Source organism: Lissotriton vulgaris, chromosome 2_1, assembly GCF_964263255.1.
Source record: "Lissotriton vulgaris chromosome 2_1, aLisVul1.2, whole genome shotgun sequence".
NCBI classification, from domain to species: Eukaryota; Metazoa; Chordata; class Amphibia; order Caudata; family Salamandridae; genus Lissotriton; species Lissotriton vulgaris.
In genome coordinates, this window is record NC_141687.1 from 1,818,002,189 (window position 1) to 1,818,023,018 (window position 20,830).

The window sequence follows — 20,830 nt, forward strand, 5'->3', positions numbered from 1 at the left end:
CGGAAATAGAAAATAATATATAACTTTTAGCATGCACCAATTAAATTATTTAATTTTGGCAGGTGGCCAAATTTAAATTGCCCTTGCTACAGGGCTCTGGAACAGAGATTGTCCATGTGTTCACAATGGATATAAAATTAAGAGAATGCTGTGGGGAAATTATGGATTTTGTTGGGAACTATTATGTGCGCACAGATTAAACTAGCCTTGCAATTCATATTACTTGAGATAGATGGCTGGAACAGATTTGAGACCGCCAAATGATATCCATTGTTGTGGCCAGAAGTTGCATTGCTGCGGATTGGTTAAGGATGAGTCGCCATTTAATAGGCAATAGCTATCCCAAAATATATCAAACTATTACAAGGAGAAAAGAGGAGAAATGCTGCTAGCTCCTTTGAGTGGTTGTTCCAAGAGTTTCTTGATCCGAACACCCACCCTGAATAGACAGATCGCCCCCTAACTCACACTGCTGGTCTCTGTTATTACTATATGTTCTGGAGGGGGATAAGGATATCCCTTTGGACAAGTTGTTCAGGCAATATCACCACTGCAACATCTGGTATATCTCCAGGCACACAGGAACAACCAACTTGTAATCCCCCGAAGATGGGTCCCAGTGGGATAGCTACGTTGACTAAGGGGGTACAGATGAAGATGTGCCTGTGGGACCAGAAGAAGAGCTGTCACCATCTTCCCCTGAACAGTCAACCATAAGCTTGCCATGGTTGACTAAAGGTGGAGAAGGTAATGAAGAGGATGTAGCTTTACAGCTAGAGCAGTGGACCTTGAAGCTGGGGAGCCATGTTCGAGTATGGGCAACGACGCTCAACATCCTGTGATTCTGGGCAAATCACCTAATCTCCCTGTGCCTACAAAAATGAAAGTGTCCTTGTGTAACGAAACTGGTGCTCACGTAAAGCGCTCTGATACCCGATATCTTCGGGTCTAGTTCACGCTATATAAAACTCTAATAAAAAAAAAGGTTTAAACAAAGATGGCCATTAGCTTCTGTTGCCACTGGGGAGGAATATACACTAATCCTAGATCTGTACAAAAAGAGCTCCTATGAACTGGAGACTCTAGGTGGCTGAAGGAGGGGTTTATTCTCGATGGTAGAAAAACATGTTTTTTCAGAGTTCTGCTTCTATGGCCTTACAGCCACAAATTAACTAATCATCTAAATATGAAAAAAGCAAGCTACCCAGAGGATGAAGATTATCCACCAAAGGTGCTTCGGTCTTTGTGAATATTGTTGGATCTGAAGAACGACAAGGGAATAATGCAGCACTGATAATGTTATCCTGCAAGGAAAAACCTTAGACACCTCTGGGAGTCTGCATGAATTGGAATTTGTAAGTATGTCCCCAACAAGTTCAAAGAAACTAAGTAAATACCAGAAAGAACCAGAGGAATGATGGACTGAATGGTTACCATCTTGATTTTTTTTAGGTGAGGGATGAAAGTATTTGCTCTCTTTAGATCCAGAACAGGAAGAAAGTCCCCTGATACTTTTTAGACCACATAAATGATAAAGTAACATCCCTAGTCTCTTTCCTCCTTTTCAACCGGTCTGATTACTTCTTTAAGAAGAAGCTCCTGTACACCTTGCCTTAATGCATGATGATGAAGGGGACATTGAGGAATTGGAGTTGTGCAGAAAGAATCTTCAGCGGCTGAGATGAAGTATATTTTGTAACATTGGGACACAATCTGTAGTCATACAGATACATACAGAAACATAATAATCCTTCGCCGTTGTTTTCCGGATTACCGCAAGGTGAGGAATCCTTCCATAATGTTCAGGAGGATGAGGACGGTAGAGGAGATAGAGCTCTGGAGCCGGGACTTATCAGAATTGAGACAATTCTGGCCACAAGCCCTTCTACGAAAGAGCTGGTTGGAAACTTTATAGGGTTGGTAAAAGGCACACTAGATACCAAAATGTCTTCCCCTTGAAAGAGGGCGGATGTGCGCCAGAAGCGTTCTGTCCTCTGCAGCCCTTTTAAGCTACTCTTCTAGCTAAGGTCCAAATAGATTACTGTCATTGAACTGAAGGCATGGGTGTCTGAGAGTTGTTCCTGCTTCATATCCAGAGGTGCCTTCATGAAACTATTGCGGACACAGAAACTGCAGCTCATAGTCCATAAAACAAGCAGACAAAAATCTGACTCCCTGCTCCATCATGGAAAGTCTTGCAGTGAGGACTGTAAGACCTTACCCTTCCTGTCCTTCAAAGCCTGGAATACTATGCCCAAGAACCTCAGATTTCTGATTCAAGAAAACCAGTTTAGGAAGCAACTCAAAACCTGGATCTTTAACCTTCCAGATGACTATGTAATGGCTGCTATCTAGTTTGGTACTTGTTATTGTTTGCACATTGTCTCGTTAGCACCAGGATGATCTTTTCGGAGCGATAGTTGCGCTTTACAAATATACAATACAAATACAAATACAAATACAAATTTCTCTGCTAATACCTTAAAGTCATGAAACGGTGATTGCACTGTGTATGTGGCATACACGCCAGTTCTAAAAGTAAAGTTAGGTGCTGTGTACACTCTCTTAAAAACACCATCCACATTCTTATCCTTAGCATCGGCTGGAGAAACCCCCCAGAGCTGATGGTTGCCCCAGAGGGTGGTCCCACTATGAAGAAGTCAACCTTGACTGATACTGGGAATTCTTGAAAACCCTCAGATTGTATCTTCTCACCCAGAATCTTGCATAAGATGACTTTGCCACATATGCCCATTCTCTGGATAAATTGTTCCTCGTGGCTCCGTGAATTGCCGGTGAATAAGGGGCTTTGCGTCAATAATGCGCAAAAAATTCCTCTTCATCAGCGATGAGTCAGGCAAAGCAAGATTGGCACCTATCATTAGCAGGAGATGCCTGTTGAAGGGATTTATTTTCGAAAGGATCCTCCTCTTTCTGCTTCCTCTTGCCTGCTCGTTTTCTTTCCATATCAGTCAATAAAATACTGCTGCTAAGAAGCACACTGCCAGGAACCAGGAGTGGCGAAAGCAAAGTCACCGAGTCCAATTTATACAAAGCAGCGCAAGAGTGCTCTATTTCCCGCTTCCCCCGTTGCCAGGACAACCGCTGCTCTAGCAGGCCAAGTCTTGCGGGACTGTCGTCATGCTGTAGTCCTCCCGCTAACAAACGCAATCTTCTTACCCTAAAGAACGCCTAAAGTGCGTTCCCCGAGGAAGAGCGCTCTCCATTAATGGCCCAGTGAAATGGTGGCATAAAATAAGGACTGACTCAAGCGCGTTTGATTAAAGCCCGAGGTTAGCTGCAGAAGACGACCACTGGAGCAGGTATATCTGATATATTCTAAAAGAGAGAAAACATTTATATCGAAAATATAATAGCATGTACTTATCAACATAGAGGAGCCTTGTGCCCACTGCAGGGAGCCCTATCTGGATTATTGTGTTCAGTTATGAAGGCCACATCAAGGGTATCATATCCATTTCTGGAGACCACATCTGTAGAATTGTATCCACATCTGGAATATTGAAGCAAGTCTTGGCTGTTATATCTGCATCTTGCATCTAGATATGGTGTCATACTTAAGGGTACACTGTGGAAAAGAAGTGAGAATTGAACTTTATGGAGAATTCCAATATACTGAAGGGAATTTACGCAGGCTAAGAGGCAGCAGTTTTTTTGTGTGTGTTTTTTTTAAGTAAAAGTACATTTTTTGTCCTACAAGCCAAGATTAGTGCCTGAATAGGTAACAAAGTTATTTGGGAGTCAGAGGTCAATTTGAAACTGGTGTGAAGGTGCTTTAAACAAAGTCATTGCACTATTAGTCTGGAAAGTTGTCCGAGGAGTAACATCATTAAACCAAGTTTTGTCTACAACAACAGTGAATTCATGGAACATATTCTAGTGAAGTGCACCAAAGGTAGCTGCATTGGTAAAGCTAGCTAAGCACTGGGAACAACAGTATTCAATAAGGAAGGTAGAGCTGGGGACTCTGAATGATCTGTGTTTTAGGGGAAGATAGTGACTGGGCAGGATGTATGGACAGGTGGTTGTCACATTATGCAATCTGCTATGTTTCAGGAGGGGATACCTTCTCCTAGGAGCCTTCTGCAGGTAGTGGAAGCGTTGCTTGCTAGGATTCTCATTTAATTTATTCTTGAAGCATAAACTCTGATGTGGGACGTCTTCTCACCTTTAGCTTTGATAGTGGGTTTGTTTATTAAGTTATTGATGTTGAAGATATTTTTACATTATTAATTCTAATTTCTGGATTTTTTACAGTATTATTTCACTATTAACTTCAACCATGAGCACCAGAAGATGCTGGAACTGAGAACAGAAGACGCGCAGGACTGCGATGACTGGGTGTCTGCGATAACACAAGCCAGGTAAGTGGGACTGGTCCAAGATGGGTTGGGAGAAAGGAGTGCCTGAGGACAGCGTCCCCTGGAGAAAGAGGGAGAAACAAGACGGAAAGTCAATGAGAAGAGAGAGGCAAAGGTGGAGAGAAAGAGATGAGAGTCTGAAGACAGAAGATGAGTTAAAATGAGAGAGGGCCGGAGAGGCGCAAGAATGAGTGCCTGAGTTAAGAAAGGAAGAGGAAATTATGAGGAAAACAAAGAGGGAGGAGAAAGAGTAAGAAAGAGGGAGGGACTGTAAGAAGCAAGAGAGTGAGTGCCGAGAGAGAGAAAGCAGGCAAGTGAATGAGATTGTGTGTTTTGATACAAAGAGTGACTAAACGTCTGCTGTAAAAAGGAACACCAGCTATAATATTTATATGTGGTGAAATGAGCACACAGCATGTTCCAGGAGTAACCATGCCCCTCTGCCTTTGGGCTTTCTACCTGCCCGTGCAGCGCTTCTCCTTCCTGACTCAGAGACCCCTTCAGGCTCAGACAGCTAGCCAGTCTCAGCTCTGGTGCCTTGTACCTGCAGAAGAACAGCCAGATCTACAAAGGCTCCACCATCACAAACCCACTCCAACCTCAATCTTGTGTTTACCCCGTTTCTTCTCCCACTTCCCCCAAGGTACCCAGACATGGGATAAGGAGCAGCAGAACTATAAATACATCAATAAATAAATAAGTCGCAAAGATGGCAATCATTATTTATTCCCTGTCTACTGGGCACATCCTTGTGGATACCGAGATGGGTACAGTTACCCTTCTAGAAGAAAAATCCCAGCCTATCCATGGAGGAGCCTCTAACTATCTCTCTGGCTTGCTTATATTCTAGGCCTGGGTGGTGAACTTCACTCCGTTCACGGAGTTTGCGGAGTTTTCAGTACTCAGCACTCTGCGTAGCGCGCGTAGTTCCGAGTTTCTTCCTTGCTCGCACTCGCCAATGTCAAGTTGGTGAGCGATGAAAATCCAACTCACAGCGAGATTTCTCAACATGGGCAGTCAGATTTCTCAATACGGGCAGTCACAGCTGGTCACGACTGCTCACGTTGAGAAACCTTCCGTTCGCATTGAGAAAGTTGCCGCTCACGCGGTACTCCACAAACTCTGCTCAGGACTACTATATTCTCGATCTGGTATAGTATGCCATATATCAGCATGTGCACGTCAAGCCAAACATGAATCAATCAGGATTTAGAGTAGAACAGAGTGCACTCTGCTGAACATCCAATATGGCTCAGTTGTGGCTTTCAATGACAGGTACTGGCAGTCCTTTTAGACCTGTCTGACTTCCATGCAGTGGATTATGGGTGATGGTAGAACAGCTCGAATAGGTGATGGGCCTAGAATGGATAGCCAAGCATGTCTAGACATTTCTGGTGGAGCAGGGTAAATGTTGATGGGACAGTGCCATTCATGAATGCTGGCGCATATCCAGGGTTGGATGGGGAGGAAGTGGCTCACACTGAATGTGTGGCAGACAGAGATTGTGGCTGTACGATTGGTATTTGCTGTTTCTCTTATTTTTTGTGTTTGTTATTGCATGAGTAGAATAACGCAGGGCTACTAAACCTTTACTTAGACTGGCTGTCCCACAGATATATAAAGGGTATAGGCCAAGGTGTGGCCCCTGAGAGAGAGCCATCTGCCCTATTGTGGCTGCTGGGGCCTTTGTTAGGTCCTTCTCATTTAGGGAAGCTCTATCTACATCTTGTATAACAAAACATGTGTGTGTTTAGTTTGACCACAACTTTATTGTATGAAGAACTGAACTGTTCAGTGACATTAATGTCCTTAGCCTTCGAGGGGTTAAAAGGCAGATATGTGAAGTGGCAACAGGCGTCATCCACCATTTTACCATTGATTAGCATAGTCCCGTTCCTTAGCACATAGGTTCTCGCTGAAGACGTTCGCCATTTTGTCTTCAGTGAGTAGTGACTAGCAAAACTCACTATACACCATTCTAGTTCGTCTCCTTGACTTTCTTCAGGGTATAAAAAAAGAGCGATCAGAGACATTTTTAAACTTAGGCCACGTGATTGTATAACTCTTGAGTTGGCGCGGTTACTTTTGCTTCTTATTGGCGGTTGTTTCCAGTTTAAGATACTGACTACTGCCCCTGAGCCATTCAGCGAAAGCGGCCGTGTACTTTTCAGAAGCCCTTTCCAGATACGTTCGTATTCACTCCCTGAAATCCCCTATAGTACTGTGTCCATAAAGGGTTAACCTGGGGACAAACTTAACAGTAGTAGTGTCACACCTGTGGAACACCCCCCTGAACCCTGACTATAATAATATGAGTTTCAGGAAGCCAGCCCTTTATTTTTTGAAGTTTGGACCCTAGAGGTATTTCACAAGGTTTATAGTTTTAACAGTGAGCACTGGATTTAGTATTGTTCATGCAGTGGGGAGCTGTATGCATTGAATGAACAAAGGAAATTGTACTGTGCCAGATCTACAGAGTCGTACATCAATGCTCGTGCAAACAAAATGCCAATTAATTGCTTTATACGCAAAGTGTGTTGTACTGTTGCCCTCGAGTACAAATGTCTTCCTTGGTGATAGACAAAGGTTAGCCACATAAAATGGCCAATTTCGATGAAATAACGCGTTAACCTATGAATATCGTGTCATATCCTGCTGCTTGTTATGTGTGTCCCATTTGGTTTGATTTGTTCTTATAATTTATCACAAATCAGATCACGCTGTTTATTTTGATTGACTTTGTGTCAACTTCTGGGGTCATTTGTGACAAATCCTGGTGTAGGCTGCGCTCACCCCCTACATATGACGAAGCCGCTAACGCCCCCCTGGGAGAGCCAAGATAGACATCAGCTATTTGTCGAACATGAAAGCTGGGTGTAGATTTGTTTTAACACCCCTCCAGCTAATGACACGGGTGGACTGTGGTGCCCAGTTCAGGAGCATGGGAGCATTTAGAACAGGGATCATGTGTGTGCAGCAGTGGTGAAAGGAGGTGCAGATACTGAAGATTCTCCTCCTTTTGACTGTCTGGCTCCTTTTCCCCTCTTGTTCTTCCTCAGTTGGGTCGGCTTCCTGGTTTTCTTTGGACTTGGTGCTCGTAACTTTTGGACTGGAACACGTGTGCGCCCCGCCATTTTGTGATCCTCTCCTGTTGTCGCTCTTGCCCTGGGTGCATCTTGCTATGTTGAGATGGTTTCCATCGATGCCCACGACCCGGGTCCACCATTTTGTTGAGTCTTGTCCTTTCTTTTGGTCCCTTGGATTCCATCATGCTGACCCTGCAGACATTTCTCTTACGCTGGACTGCCTTATCTCTTTCTCCCCCTCAGGCCCCCCTCTCTCCTCTCACCAATCTTAGCCTCCAACTCTTCCCACCCACATACCGCTCTCTACCCCTTTTTATTTTAATTTTCTTTCATTTTTATTTCTCTTTTCACTCTGTAAATATGTGATATATACTTGTCCAAGCCAAATCACTGGTAAAGTGGAATCCTGAGAAAATCTACTATTTGTATATATATGTATATAGAGATAACTCTAAGCACTAGTTTATGTAGTAGACCTTTGTACTCACTACCATTCCTATGTGATTCTTAGAGTTTATCCATTTGTATCTCTTCCTTGAGTGACTTTACAACTTGTACATATGCAATTTTTTCTATTTGTATCTCTTCCCTGTGTGACTTTACAAAATGCACATTTGCAATTTTTTTTCCTGTTTCTACCTTTTATGTAACTCATGTAATCCTAAGTCCTTGTGTATCTCAACTGGTTCTTTTGTAAAGCGCTCTAACACCTTCGGGTAATGTTCGCGCTATAGATAATCTCATTAAATAAATAAAAATTACAAATAAAATAAAAGGATGGGTGCAGTGTAATGCAGTTTTTTGCACTGTGGCCTGATGGTCGCCTCAACCTTCGTGAGATAAAGCTGGTGAGCACTGCTGCTTGCACCACTTTGTGCCCCGCACTATAGCTGACCATGGCATGGGTACTAGCATTAAGCTATAGTACATTTGGCCTGTGTGTGCTCCTCTGTGCATTTACATTCAATATCCTCGCCCGTGCAATGCTACTTTTGTGCAATCTTAAACTTCACAAACTGACATCCGCCCTTTTTGAAGGCTGTCCCAGTAGCCAAACGCTAAATAATGCTGTCCAGCTGCCCAAACTCTGAATGAAATGAATGAAGATTTATAAAGCGCTACTAATTTTCCTGGGGTGTTTGGACGCTACCTTCAGAGAAACAGCATGGGATACTCAGCGATAGTGAGGGCGAGCATCTTCAGCATAGGCTACTGATTGAATAGCCAAGTTTTCAGGCCTTTCCTGACTTAGCAAATGTGGTTCTTTCTTGAGGGATAGGGAAGGAGATTCCATAGCCTGGCTGTTGTGGTGACAAAGCTCCTGCCGCCACATCTCACCTTTTTGAATCTTGGAACAGCAATGTTTACACTAGCAGCAGACCTAGAGGATCTTGGGGGGTGTAAGGTTTGAGATAATGAGATAGCTGAAAAGGACCCTGGACATGCAGGGATTTAAAGGCTATGCATAGGGACTTGAACTTGATTCGTTTATAGGTATCCAGTGTAGTTGCACCAAAGCTGGGGACGCAGACTTGTATCTGGGAATGCCCAAAAGTAGTCGGGCGGCAGAGTTCTCTAAAATCTGCAGCTTGTTTAGACACCATTTCTCGGTGCTGATAAAAAAGTGCATTACAGCAATCAAGTCTCGAACAGATGACTGCGGTGACTACCATTTTCTGGGAGACTAAGGGGATGAAGGGGAGAACCTTCCTTAGGATTTTGAATATAGGAAGAGATGATGTAATTAATCTGTCCCCCAAAGGAAAACTTAGTGTGAAATATCACTCCCAAATTCTTTGCTTTTTTAGTTTGGGTAAGAAGGGGGCCTAATTGGTGTGGCCACTAATTGCCCGCCCAAAAGGAAGGGTTGTTACCAAATAGTAAAACCGCTGTATTTGAAGAATTCGATTTTAGACAGTTGACCAACATCCATTTACCAATGTGGATCATACAGTCATGGAACCTGGCAGCTGTTGAGTTTGGCTTGCCAGCTACTGATAGAATTATTTGTAAGTCCTCAGCATATGACACCAGGGCAAACCGTAGGATTTGATCAGTTCAGCCAAGGGGAGAACATAAAGGTTAAAAAAGGTAGGGCTCAATGATGATCCTTGGGGAACCCCATAAGGAAAGGAGAACAGGGTGTGACAAAGTCGCTCGGGCCACCGATTGAACTCGTCAGTGAGGAAGCTGGTTAATGAGGCCAATGCTTTATTTTTAATCCCCATGGAAGCCGGACGGTCAACCAGAAGTACGTAAATAATGCTATCCTTCTGCCCAAACACTAAATAATGCTGTCCCGCTGCCAAAACTGTCAATAAAGCTGTCCCGCTGCCTAAACTCTAAATAATGCTATTCCATTTCTCAAACACTAAATAAAGCTGTCCCAGTGCCCAAACTCTAAATAATGCTATTCTGTTTCTCAAACTCTAAATAAAGCTGTCCCACTGCCCAAACTCTAAATAAAGCGGTCCCGCTGCACAAACACTAAATAATGCTATTCCGTTTCTCAAACTCTAAATAAAGCTGTCCCGCTGCCCAAACTCTAAATAAAGCTGTCCCGTTGCCCAAACTCCAAATAATGCTATTCCGTTTCTGAAATCTAAATAAAGCTGTCCCGCTGCCAAACTCTAAATAATGCTATTCCGTTTCCCAAACTCTAAACAAAGCTGCTTCACTGCCCAAACTCTAAATAAAGCTGTCCCGCTGCCCAAACTCTAAATAAAGCTGTCCCACTGCCCAAACTCCAAATAATGCTATTCCGTTTCTGAAATCTAAAAAAAGCTGTCCCGCTGCCAAACTCTAAATAATGCTATTCCGTTTCCCAAACTCTAAATAAAGCTGCCCCACTGCCCAGACTCTAAATAATGCTATTCCGTTTCTCAAATCTAAATAAAGCTGTCCAGCTGCCCAGACTCTAAATAATGCTATTCAGTTTCTCAAATCTAAATAAAGCTGTCCCGCTGTCAAAACTCTAAATACTGCTCTTCTGTTTCTCAAACTCTAAACAAAGCTGCTTCACTGCCCAAACTCTAAATAATGCTATTCCGTTTCTCAAACTCTAAATACAACTGTCCCACAGCCCAAAATCTAAAATAATGCTGTCCCGCTACCCAAACTCTAAACAAAGCTGTCCCACTGCCCAAACTCTAATTATTGCTATTCCATTTCTCAAACTTTAAATAAAGCTGTCCCACTGCCCAAACTCTAAATAATGCTGTCCCACTGTCCAAACTCTAAACAGTGTTGTCCCGCTATCCCAACTCTAAATAAAGCTGTCCCACTGCCCAAACTCTAAATAATGCTGTCCCGCTGCCCATACTTTAAACAGTGTTGTCCAGCTACCCAAACTCTAAATAAAGCTGTCACACTGCCCAAACTCTAAATAAAGCAGTCCCGCTGCCCAAACTCTAAATAATGCTATTCCGTTTCTCAAACTCTAAATAAAACTGTCCCACTGCTCAAACTATAAATAATGCTATTCAGTTTCTCAAACTCTAAGTAAAGCTGCCCCACTGCCCATACTCTAAATAATGCTATTCAGTTTCTCAAACTCTAAATAAAGCTGTCTCACTGCCCAAACTCTAAACAAACCTGTCCCGCTGCCCAAATTCTAAATAATGCTGTCCCACTGCCCAAACTCTAAACAAAGCTGTCCCGCTGCCCAAATTCTAAATAATGCTGTCCCGCTACCCAAACTCTAAATAAAGCTGTCCCACTGCCCAAACTCTAAATAATGCTATTCCATTTCTCAAACTCTAAATAAAGCTGTCCCACTGCCCAAACTCTAAATAATGCTGTCCCGCTGCCCAAATTCTAAACAGTGCTGCCTCACTACCCCAACTCTAAATAAAGCTGTCCCACTGCCCAAAATCTAAAAAATGCTGTCCCGCCTCCCAAACTCTAAACAGTGCTGTCCGCTACCCCAACTCTAAATAAAGCTGTCTCACTGCCCAAAATCTAAATAAAGCTGTCCCATAGTTATCATCACTGACCAGAGATAATCCCACCCCACTCGGTCAAATGCTTTCTCAGCATCCAAGAGAATCATACCGAGTGGGGAGGGATTCGTCTCTGCTATATCAAAGGCGGTAATGCCCATATTAATATGAGCTGTGGTGTCTCTGCCAATTACAAATCTATGTTTCTGTGGATTAACTATCTTGGGTATCAAAGGGGCCAATCATGTGACCAACACTTTTGCAAATACCTTTGCATCCGTATTCATAATAGAGATGGGGCGAAAGGAGCCACATTCATTTGCCGGTTTATCTTTTTTCAAAAAGAAAATCAATTTGGCAGTGTTCCATGAGTTCGGAGCTTTCCCATTCTCACCGATATAGCTAATTACTTGGTGGAAGAGAGGCAGTAACTCGTCAATACAGATCTCATACACCTCTAGGGGCAAAGTATCTGCTTTCCCAGATGGTAGAGACATAATAGCTTGTCGTATCTCTAAGAGACTAATAGGTGCAGAGAGTTGATCAAATCCCATAAGGTCAGATTGTTCCGAAATATGACAGTCCAGATAAGCCTGGATACAGGCTGGAGTAGGAGAGCTTTCCAGAGTATACAGTTTCTTATAAAATTGAGCAAACTCTTCCAATGTCTGTATGGGTTGATCAAATATAACATTGTTGGGGCCCTTTAGGTTTTCTAATCAGAGTGTTTGCTCTCTCATCGGCTGTTTTATAAGCAAGAAGTTTCCCAACATTGTCTCCACTTTCATACTGGGCAATTTGGGATTTATATAATTTAATACTGCTTTTTTCCCAAAGTAATGATTTTAAGGAAGCTTTTAAGTGTCCAAGTTTGAGTCTCAGTTCCATCACATTGGAAGAAGATGTGAGTAACGCGTTGGCCAATAAAAGTTCAGCAGAGAGGATATCATTAGTTAGAGTTTTATTAGTTTCGTGGCGCTCCGAGTTTTGCCTAAAAAGGAATTGCTGGGTGAACCTGCAAATGCTCGCTTTGCAGGCATCCCACACAGTAATAATGGAGGTAGAATTAAGATTATTTAAAATAAAATCTATAATGTGAGCCTTAAGTTGAGAAATAAACACTGCATTTGTAAACAGGTGTCTGGTAAAAGATAACATCCTGGGAGTTAATTGAATTTGGGGGATATTAAATTGAAGAGAGATGGGATTATGAATAGAGGTAATTCTAGGACATAGCGCAATAGAACCAGAATTCAATATATTATCAGATGCCCAGGCCATATCAATGCGAGAGCAAAGTTTGTGAGGGGCAGAATAATAGGTGTAGCCAGCATCGTTGGGATGGATACTACGCCAGATGTCTTTGATATTGTGAATTCGTCCTAATTCTAAAATAGCAGCGCGGGTCCTGCGCATGCGTTGAACAGTTCCATGTCTAGTGGTGTCCATTTTATAATCCATAACACAATTGAAATCACCCGTAATAACTAATTCTCCCTCTCAATCCAAAAGTTCAATATTCAATTCATTAAAAACATAAGAGTCATCACAGTTACAGCCATAAACCACACAGAAAACAAATTTACATTTTTCAATTGAAAATTGCACAATGGCCCATCGTACGATTTTATCACAATTAGTTTTATGAATTTCCGCTCTGACGCGTCTATCTTTAAGAATGGCAGCCCCCTAATTGAGGCATTAAATGATGAGCAAATAACAGTCTCATAGCCAAGCTGTCCCAATAGTTTCCTATCTTTATAAGCGACATGGGTTTCGGATAAAAAAACGAAGTGTGGTCTTACAATGCTAGCTCTTCTCTGACCAAACATCTTTTATTCTTACTATTTAAACCTGCAAAATTCCACGCCAAACATTTTAGCCTTAACATTCCAAATTTTTATTTATGCATATCTTTCCATGCTGCAAAAATCAAAACGGATAAGCTATTCCCTAGTGCTTCCAACAAAACTCCTACCCGAGTTGCTTTTATTAAACAAAACCCCTTCCCACCCCCCCTCCCCCTGAGAGGCATGCGCCCCTCCCCTGACTCCCTCACCTCCCTCAGGAGGGAACAACCAAACTCTTAACAAAGCTGTCCCGCTGCACAAACACTAAATAATGCTATTCCGTTTCTCAAACTCTTAATAAAGCGGTTCCGCTGCCCAAACTCTAAATAAAGCTGTCCCGCTGCCCAAACTCCAAATAATGCTATTCCGTTTCTGAAATCTAAATAAAGCTGTCCCGTTGCCCAAACTCTAAATAATGCTATTCCGTTTCTGAAATCTAAATAAAGCTGTCCCGCTGCCCAAACTCTACATAATGTTATTCTGTTTCTCAAACTCTAAATAAAGCTGCCCCACTGCCCAGACTCTAAATAATACTATTCCATTTCTCAGATCTAAATAAAGATGTCCCGCTGCCCAACCTCTAAATAATGCTATTCCGTTTCTCAAATCTAAATAAAGCTGACCCGCTGCCCGAACTCTAAATAATGCCATTCTATTTCTCAAACTCTAAATAAAGCTGTCCCACTGCCCAAACTCTAAATAATGCTATTCCGTTTCTCAAACTCTAAATAAAGCTGTCTCACTGCCCACACTCTAAATAATGCTATTCAGTTTCTCAAACTTTAAATAAAACTGTCCCATTGTCCAAACTCTAAATAATGCTGTCCCGCTACCCAAACTCTAAAAAAAGCTGTCCCACTGCCCAAACTCTAAATAATGCTATTCCATTTCTCAAACTTTAAATAAAGCCGTCCCACTGCCCAAACTCTAAATAATGCTTTCCCGCTGCCCAAACTCTAAACAGTGTTGTCCCGCTATCCCAACTCTAAATAAAGCTGTCCCACTGCCCAAACTCTAAATAATGCTATTCCATTTCTCAAATCTAAATAAAGCTGTCCCGCTGCCCAAACTCTAAATAATGCTATTCCGTTTCTCAATCTCTAAATAAAGCTACCCCAGTGCCCAAACTCTAAATAATGCTATTCCGTTTCTCAAACTCTCAATAAAACGGTTCCACTGCTCAAACTCTAAATAATGCTATACAGTTTCTTACACTCTAAGTAAAGCTGTCCCACTTTCCAAACTCTAAATAATGCTGTACCGCTACCTAAAATCTAAATAAAGCTGTCCCACTGTCCAAACTCTAAATAATGCTATTTAGTTTCACAAACTTTAAATAAAGCTGTACCATTGTCCAAACTCTAAATAATGCTGTCCCGCTACCCAAACTCTAAAATAAGCTGTCCCACTGCCCAAACTCTAAATAATGCTATTCCATTTCTCAAACTTTAAATAAAGCTCTCCCATTGCCCAAACTCTAAATAATGCTGTCCCGCTGCCCATACTCTAAACAGTGTTGTCCAGCTACCCAAACTCTAAATAAAGCTGTCCCACTGCCCAAACTCTAAATAATGCTATTCCATTTCTCAAACTCTAAATAAAGCTGTCCCACTGCCAAAACTCTAAACAGTGCTGTCCCGCAAACAGTGCTGTCCCGCTACCCAAACTCTAAATAAACTTGTCCCACTGCCCAAACTCTAAATAAAGCTACCCCACAGCCCAAACTCTAAATAATGGTATTCCGTTTCTCAAACTCTAAATAAAACTGTCCCACTGCTCAAACTCTAAATAATGCTATTCTGTTTCTCAAACTCTAAATAAGGCTGTCCCGCTGCACAAACACTAAATAATGCTATTCCGTTTCCCAAACTCTAAATAAAGCTGTCCCACTGCCCAAACTCTAAACAGCGCTGTCCCGCTACCCCAACTCTAAATAAAGCTGTTCCACTGCCCAAACTCTAAATAATTCTGTCCCGGTACCCAAACTCTGAATAAAGCTGTCCCACTGCTCAAACTCTAAATAAAGCTGTCCCACTGCTCCCAGCTCTAAATAATGCTGTACCGCTGCCCAAACTCTAAACAGTGCTGTCCCGCTACCCCAAATCGAAATAAAGCTGTCCCACTGCCCAAACTCTAAATAATGCTGTCCCACTGCCCAAACTCTACACAGTGCTCTCCCGCAAACAGTTCTGTCCCGCTACCCAAACTCTAAAAAAAGCTGTCCCACTGCCCAAACTCTAAATAATGCTATTCCATTTCTCAAACTTTAAATAAAGCTGCCCCACTGCACAAACTCTAAATAATGCTTTCCCGCTGCCCAAACTCTAAACAGTGTTGTCCCGAACTCTAAATAAAGCTGTCCCACTGCCCAAACTCTAAATACTGCTGTCCCGCTGCCCATACTCTAAACAGTGCTGTCCAGCTACCCAAACTTTAAATAAAGCTTTCCCACTGCCCAAACTCTAAATAATGCTATTCCATTTCTCAAATCGAAATAAAGCTGTCCCGCTGCCCAAACTCTAAATAATGCTATTACGTTTCTCAATCTCTAAATAAAGCTACCCCAGTGCCCAAACTCTAAATAGTGCTTTTCCGTTTCTCAAACTCTAAATAAAACGGTCCCACTGCTCAAACTCTAAATAATGCTATTCAGTTTCTTAAACTCTAAGTAAAGCTGTCCCACTTTCCAAACTCTAAATAATGCTGTCCCGCTACCCAAACTCTAAATAAAGCTGTCCCACTGCCCAAACTCTAAATAATGCTATTCAGTTTCTCAAACTTTAAATAAAGCTGTCCCATTGTCCAAACTCTAAATAATGCTGTCCCACTACCCAAACTCTAAAATAAGCTGTCCCACTGCCCAAACTCTAAATAATGCTATTCCATTTCTCAAACTTTAAATAAAGCTCTCCCATTGCCCAAACTCTAAATAATGCTGTTGCGCTGCCCATACTCTAAACAGTGTTGTCCAGCTACCCAAACTCTAAATAAAGCTGTCCCACTGCCCAAACTCTAAATAATGCTATTCCATTTCTAAAACTCAAAATGAAGCTGTCCCACTGCCAAAACTCTAAACAGTGCTGTCCAGCAAACAGTGCTGTCCCGCTACCCAAACTCTAAATAAAGTTGTCCCACTGCCCAAACTCTAAATAAAGCTACCCCACTGCCCAAACTCTAAATAATGCTATTCCGTTTCTCAAACTCTAAATAAAACTGTCCCACTGCTCAAACTCTAAAAAATGCTATTCTGTTTCTCAAACTCTATTTAAAGCTGTCCCGCTGCACAAACACTAAATAATGCTATTCCGTTTCCCAAACTCTAAATAAAGCTGTCCCACTGCCCAAACTCTAAACAGTGCTGTCCAGCTACCCCGACTCTAAATAAAGCTGTCCCACTGCCCAAACTCTAAATAATGCTGTCCCGGTACCCAAACTCTGAATAAAGCTGTCCCACTGCTCAAACTCTAAATAAAGCTGTCCCACTGCTCAAACTCTAAATAATGCTGTACCACTGCCCAAACTCTAAACAGTGCTGTCCCGCTACCCCAACTCAAAATAAAGCTGTCCCACTGCCCAAACTCTAAATAATGCTGTCCCACTGCCCAAACTCTAAACAGTGCTGTCCTGCAAACAGTTCTGTCCCACTACCCAAACTCCACATAAAGCTGTCCCACTGCCCACACTCTAAATAAAGCTGTCCCATTGCCCAAACTCTAAATAAAGCTGTCTCACTGCCCAAACTCTAAATAATGCTGTGCCACTGCCCAAACTCTAAACAGTGCTGTCCTGCAAACAGTGCTGTCCTGCTACCCAAACTCTACATAAAGCTGTCCCACTGCCCACCCTCTAAATAAAGATGTCCCATTGCGCAAACTCTAAATAAAGCATCCCACTGCCCAAACTCTAAATAATGCTGTCCCACTGCCCGAACTCTAAACAGTACTGTCCCGCAAACAGTGATGTCCTGCTACTAAGCGTGAGCGCAAAATCCGTTCCGCTCGCGGATTTCGCGGATTTTCATTAAATTCCCAATCCTTAAACTCCCACGAATTTACCAAAAATCAGCGAATCCGCGAGTGGCGGATTCGGGGGGCAAAAGTTCAAGCCTTCAAGCTTGAAGTTGTTGTTGTAACTATTTTAGGATGGCGCCGGCAAGCTGCCAGCGCCATCCTAAAATAGTTACTAAGTTAGCTTCAACAGGAAGCACTAATAGAAAGCAGGTGCTCGAGCACCTGCTTTATTTTATCTATTAGTGCTTCCTGATGAAGCTAATTTAGTAACTATTTTAGGATGGCGCTGGCAGCTTGCCGGCGCCATCCTAAAATAGTTACAGCCCAGGATGATGGATGGACACTTTGGACAGCTCACTCAAGGGACCCCAGCGCCCTTCGGGGCGATTGCATAGTAACACACACATGGCCGCTGGAACTAGTTGAAGCTCAAATTCAGTGACTCATTCATCAGCCCAAAAACAATCGTGAGCGTCGTCGAGGCTGGGCAGGTGTGCCTTCTTCCCAAATCTACAGTCGAAAATCAGCTGTGATGCTGGATAGAGGCCTTTGTATCCTTGACTTTCACGAACGCAATCCTCGTGCTGTTCCTGTGACCAGGAGCTTCTTTCTCTTGATCTGCTGCTCTGATCGGTCTCTGACCATTTATACACACAAGAGGCACTTGAACTCTCACAGAAGACCCCCCCATTAAAAAAATCCGCAAAATCCGCAAATCCGCAAATTCGTGGATTTTGCGGATCCGCAAATCCGCAAATCCGCAAATCCGCAAATCCGCAAATTCGCGGATCGTGGATCCGCGAAATCCGCTCATGCTTACCCGCTACCCAAACTCTACATAAAGCTGTGCCACTGCCCATACTCTAAATAGAGCAGTCCCATTGCCCAAACTCTAAATAATGCTGTCCCACTGCCCAAACTCTAAACAGTGCTGTCCCGCAAACAGTTCTGTCCCGCTACCCAAACTCTACATAAAGCTGTCCCACTGCCCACACTCTAAATAAAGCTGTCCCATTGACCAAACTCTAAATAAAGCTGTCCCACTGCCCAAACTCTAAATAATGCTGTCCCACTGCCCAAACTCTAAACAGTGCTGTCCTGCAAACAGTTCTGTCCCGCTACGCAAACTGTACATAAAGCTGTCCCACTGCCCACACTCTAAATAAAGCTGTCCCATTGCCCAAACTCTAAATAAAGCTGTCCCACTGTCCAAACTCTAAATAATGCTGTCCCACTGCCCAAACTCTAAACAGTGCTGTCCCACAAACAGTGCTGTCCTGCTACCCAAACTCTACATAAAGCTGTCCCACTGCCCACACTCTAAATAAAGCTGTCCCATTGCCCAAACTCTAAATAAAGCATCCCACTGCCCAAACTCTAAATAATGCTGTCCCACTGCCCGAACTCTAAACAGTACTGTCCCGCAAAAAGTGATGTCCCGCTACCCAAACTCTACACTGCCCATACTCTAAATAGAGCTGTCCAATTGCCCAAACTTTAAATAATGCTGTCCGGCTGCCCAAACTTTAAACAGTGCTGTCTCGCAGCACAAACTCTAAATAATACTGTCCCATGACCCAACCTCTAAAGAATGCCTATAGTGTCTTCAAACTTTTGACCAGAAAACAGCCACTTCAAGATATGTGACAAACATATGTCGTTCATCAGCCAAGACACGGGACCAACTGGGACATTTCCCTGGGGCTTTGTTATAACATTTAATAATCTTGGCCGTGTGCGATAAAAATCAAATAAAGATGGATTGAGTTGAGTTTTAGATCAGATCGGAGTTAAAACTAAATGCATATATCTGATTGAGGAAATCTATATCGACAGAACACAAAAGCCACAATAACCAATTTGATGACTGTTTTGATAAGTTTTTCTACTCGAGGCACAGTCACAAAGTCACACAATTCTGGGCCTGAGAAGCATACGAATGGTGCTGTCAGCCCGGGAGTGTTCTTAAACCTCAGAGGAGCACGAGCAGTGGCTGTGTCCTATGTCTTAATCTGATGTGGAATGTGTGATGTTGCCATGGAGTTAGTGTGACGTCATGGACTTACTGTGATGTCACGGAGTGAGTGTTCTGCATGTGTGGGTTGGACCTCCGGCTTCACCTGCGCTGCGCCTGTGCGGACACACACCTGGTTGCTGGTGCTTAGGGTTCACTGAAAGCAGTCCTGACGGAGGGTGGGTGAGAATAATGAAAACTGGGCACAGGTAGGAGGCTAAATAAAGGGAGACAACACGACGGGATTAAGGGGAAGAGGGTGAAAGAGCTTAGAGGTAGATTAGAAAGTGCAGTGACAACGGAGCAAGTCGAGAAGACCAAGAAAAAGGGGTGTATCTTGGTCAGTAAGATTGGAGAGGGGGTGGGTGTGGGGTCGAACTCCAGATTTCGCAACAACAACGCTGGCATGTAATGTTAAACTACATTATATACCACAAGCAGTATGAAAGGGGTTTAAGGGGCAGCAAAAAGGGAGTCAACTGCACATCGGTTGGTGGTACTAAGTGAGAGAAAACACAATTTTTTGTAAAAAAAATCAAAAAAATCAACATCTTTTAGTACTTTCAAAAGAGATGAGAGTGTCTGTGTGTTTTGTCTGTTTGTGCATGGGGTGGAGATTGTGTGAGGACTGAAGGTGGGAGTGAGGGAGAGTGAACCACGAGGCCTTAGAGGTAGTGGGACTGGAGAGAGGTGATAATGGCCTTCCTTCGGGTGGTAGCTGAGAGGCCCGTGAAGGGCAGAGTTTCTCGACATGCAGTTGGAGGAGCGAAATTGGTTGATGGTCCCATGGGCTGGTGAATGATATTATGAGACCCTATAGGGAAAGACTCAACGCCATCTGAGAATTCCCTGTGAGGTGTCCTGTGAGGGAGAGACCATGAAAGGGGAGATTTAATAAGACCATACGAATGGGAAAGCGGGTGGAAGAAGCGAGAGCCTTCTGAGTAGGCAAATCAGAGGGCCCCGGGGCATATCTAACCTCAGCCGGGTCGGGACTCGCTACTCAACCTGTTCCTTTCTTACAGCTACAGGGACCTGGCCACCGAGCACGAGACTCTGAAGCAGAAATACCTGCATCTGCTCCAGATCGTGGAGACGGAGAAGACGGTCGCTAAGCAACTGCGGCAGCAGATCGAGGACGGCGAGATCGAGGTGGAGCGCCTGAAATCTGAGGTAACTGCGCACCGCGAGGAACCGGAAGCTACAAGTGCAGCGCTCGCGCCCTGCCTGCTTCTAGTCACAAATTGTCGGTAAAGTGCAAAACACCAGTCAGTCAAAGCGTTCCGTGAGGAGAAAATTGCATATCAGGATGAGAAATCACACTGGAATGCGCATTACTGTTGATTGCCACGAACATGTAACGAGCTGCGTTCAGGGGCAGCCACGTCACTGCAGTCTGTATGGTAGTGTAGAGTGCATCACGAGGGGATACAGAGGCCAGAGAGCTTAGTGTGCGACACAGGCAGGGGCGTGGGAGACACTACATTTCTGGGGGGGAGAGAGAAAGTCTTGGGGACTTTCGATAGACCCTATAAAAAATATCCATG

The 20,830-nt window shown here is 43.4% G+C and overlaps 1 protein-coding gene across 1 annotated transcript in view; it reads left to right on the top strand.

Annotated features, from left to right (window-relative positions):
• The window catches only part of RASGRF1 (Ras protein specific guanine nucleotide releasing factor 1), a 656,364-nt gene that overhangs the window by 168,357 nt on the left and 467,177 nt on the right, over nucleotides 1–20,830 (top strand). The window contains exons 2-3 of the mRNA XM_086957896.1: nucleotides 4,279–4,385; nucleotides 20,309–20,456. Of these exons, the coding sequence (XP_086814022.1) occupies nucleotides 4,279–4,385; nucleotides 20,309–20,456 (255 nt within the window). The remainder of the gene's footprint in view (nucleotides 1–4,278; nucleotides 4,386–20,308; nucleotides 20,457–20,830) is intronic.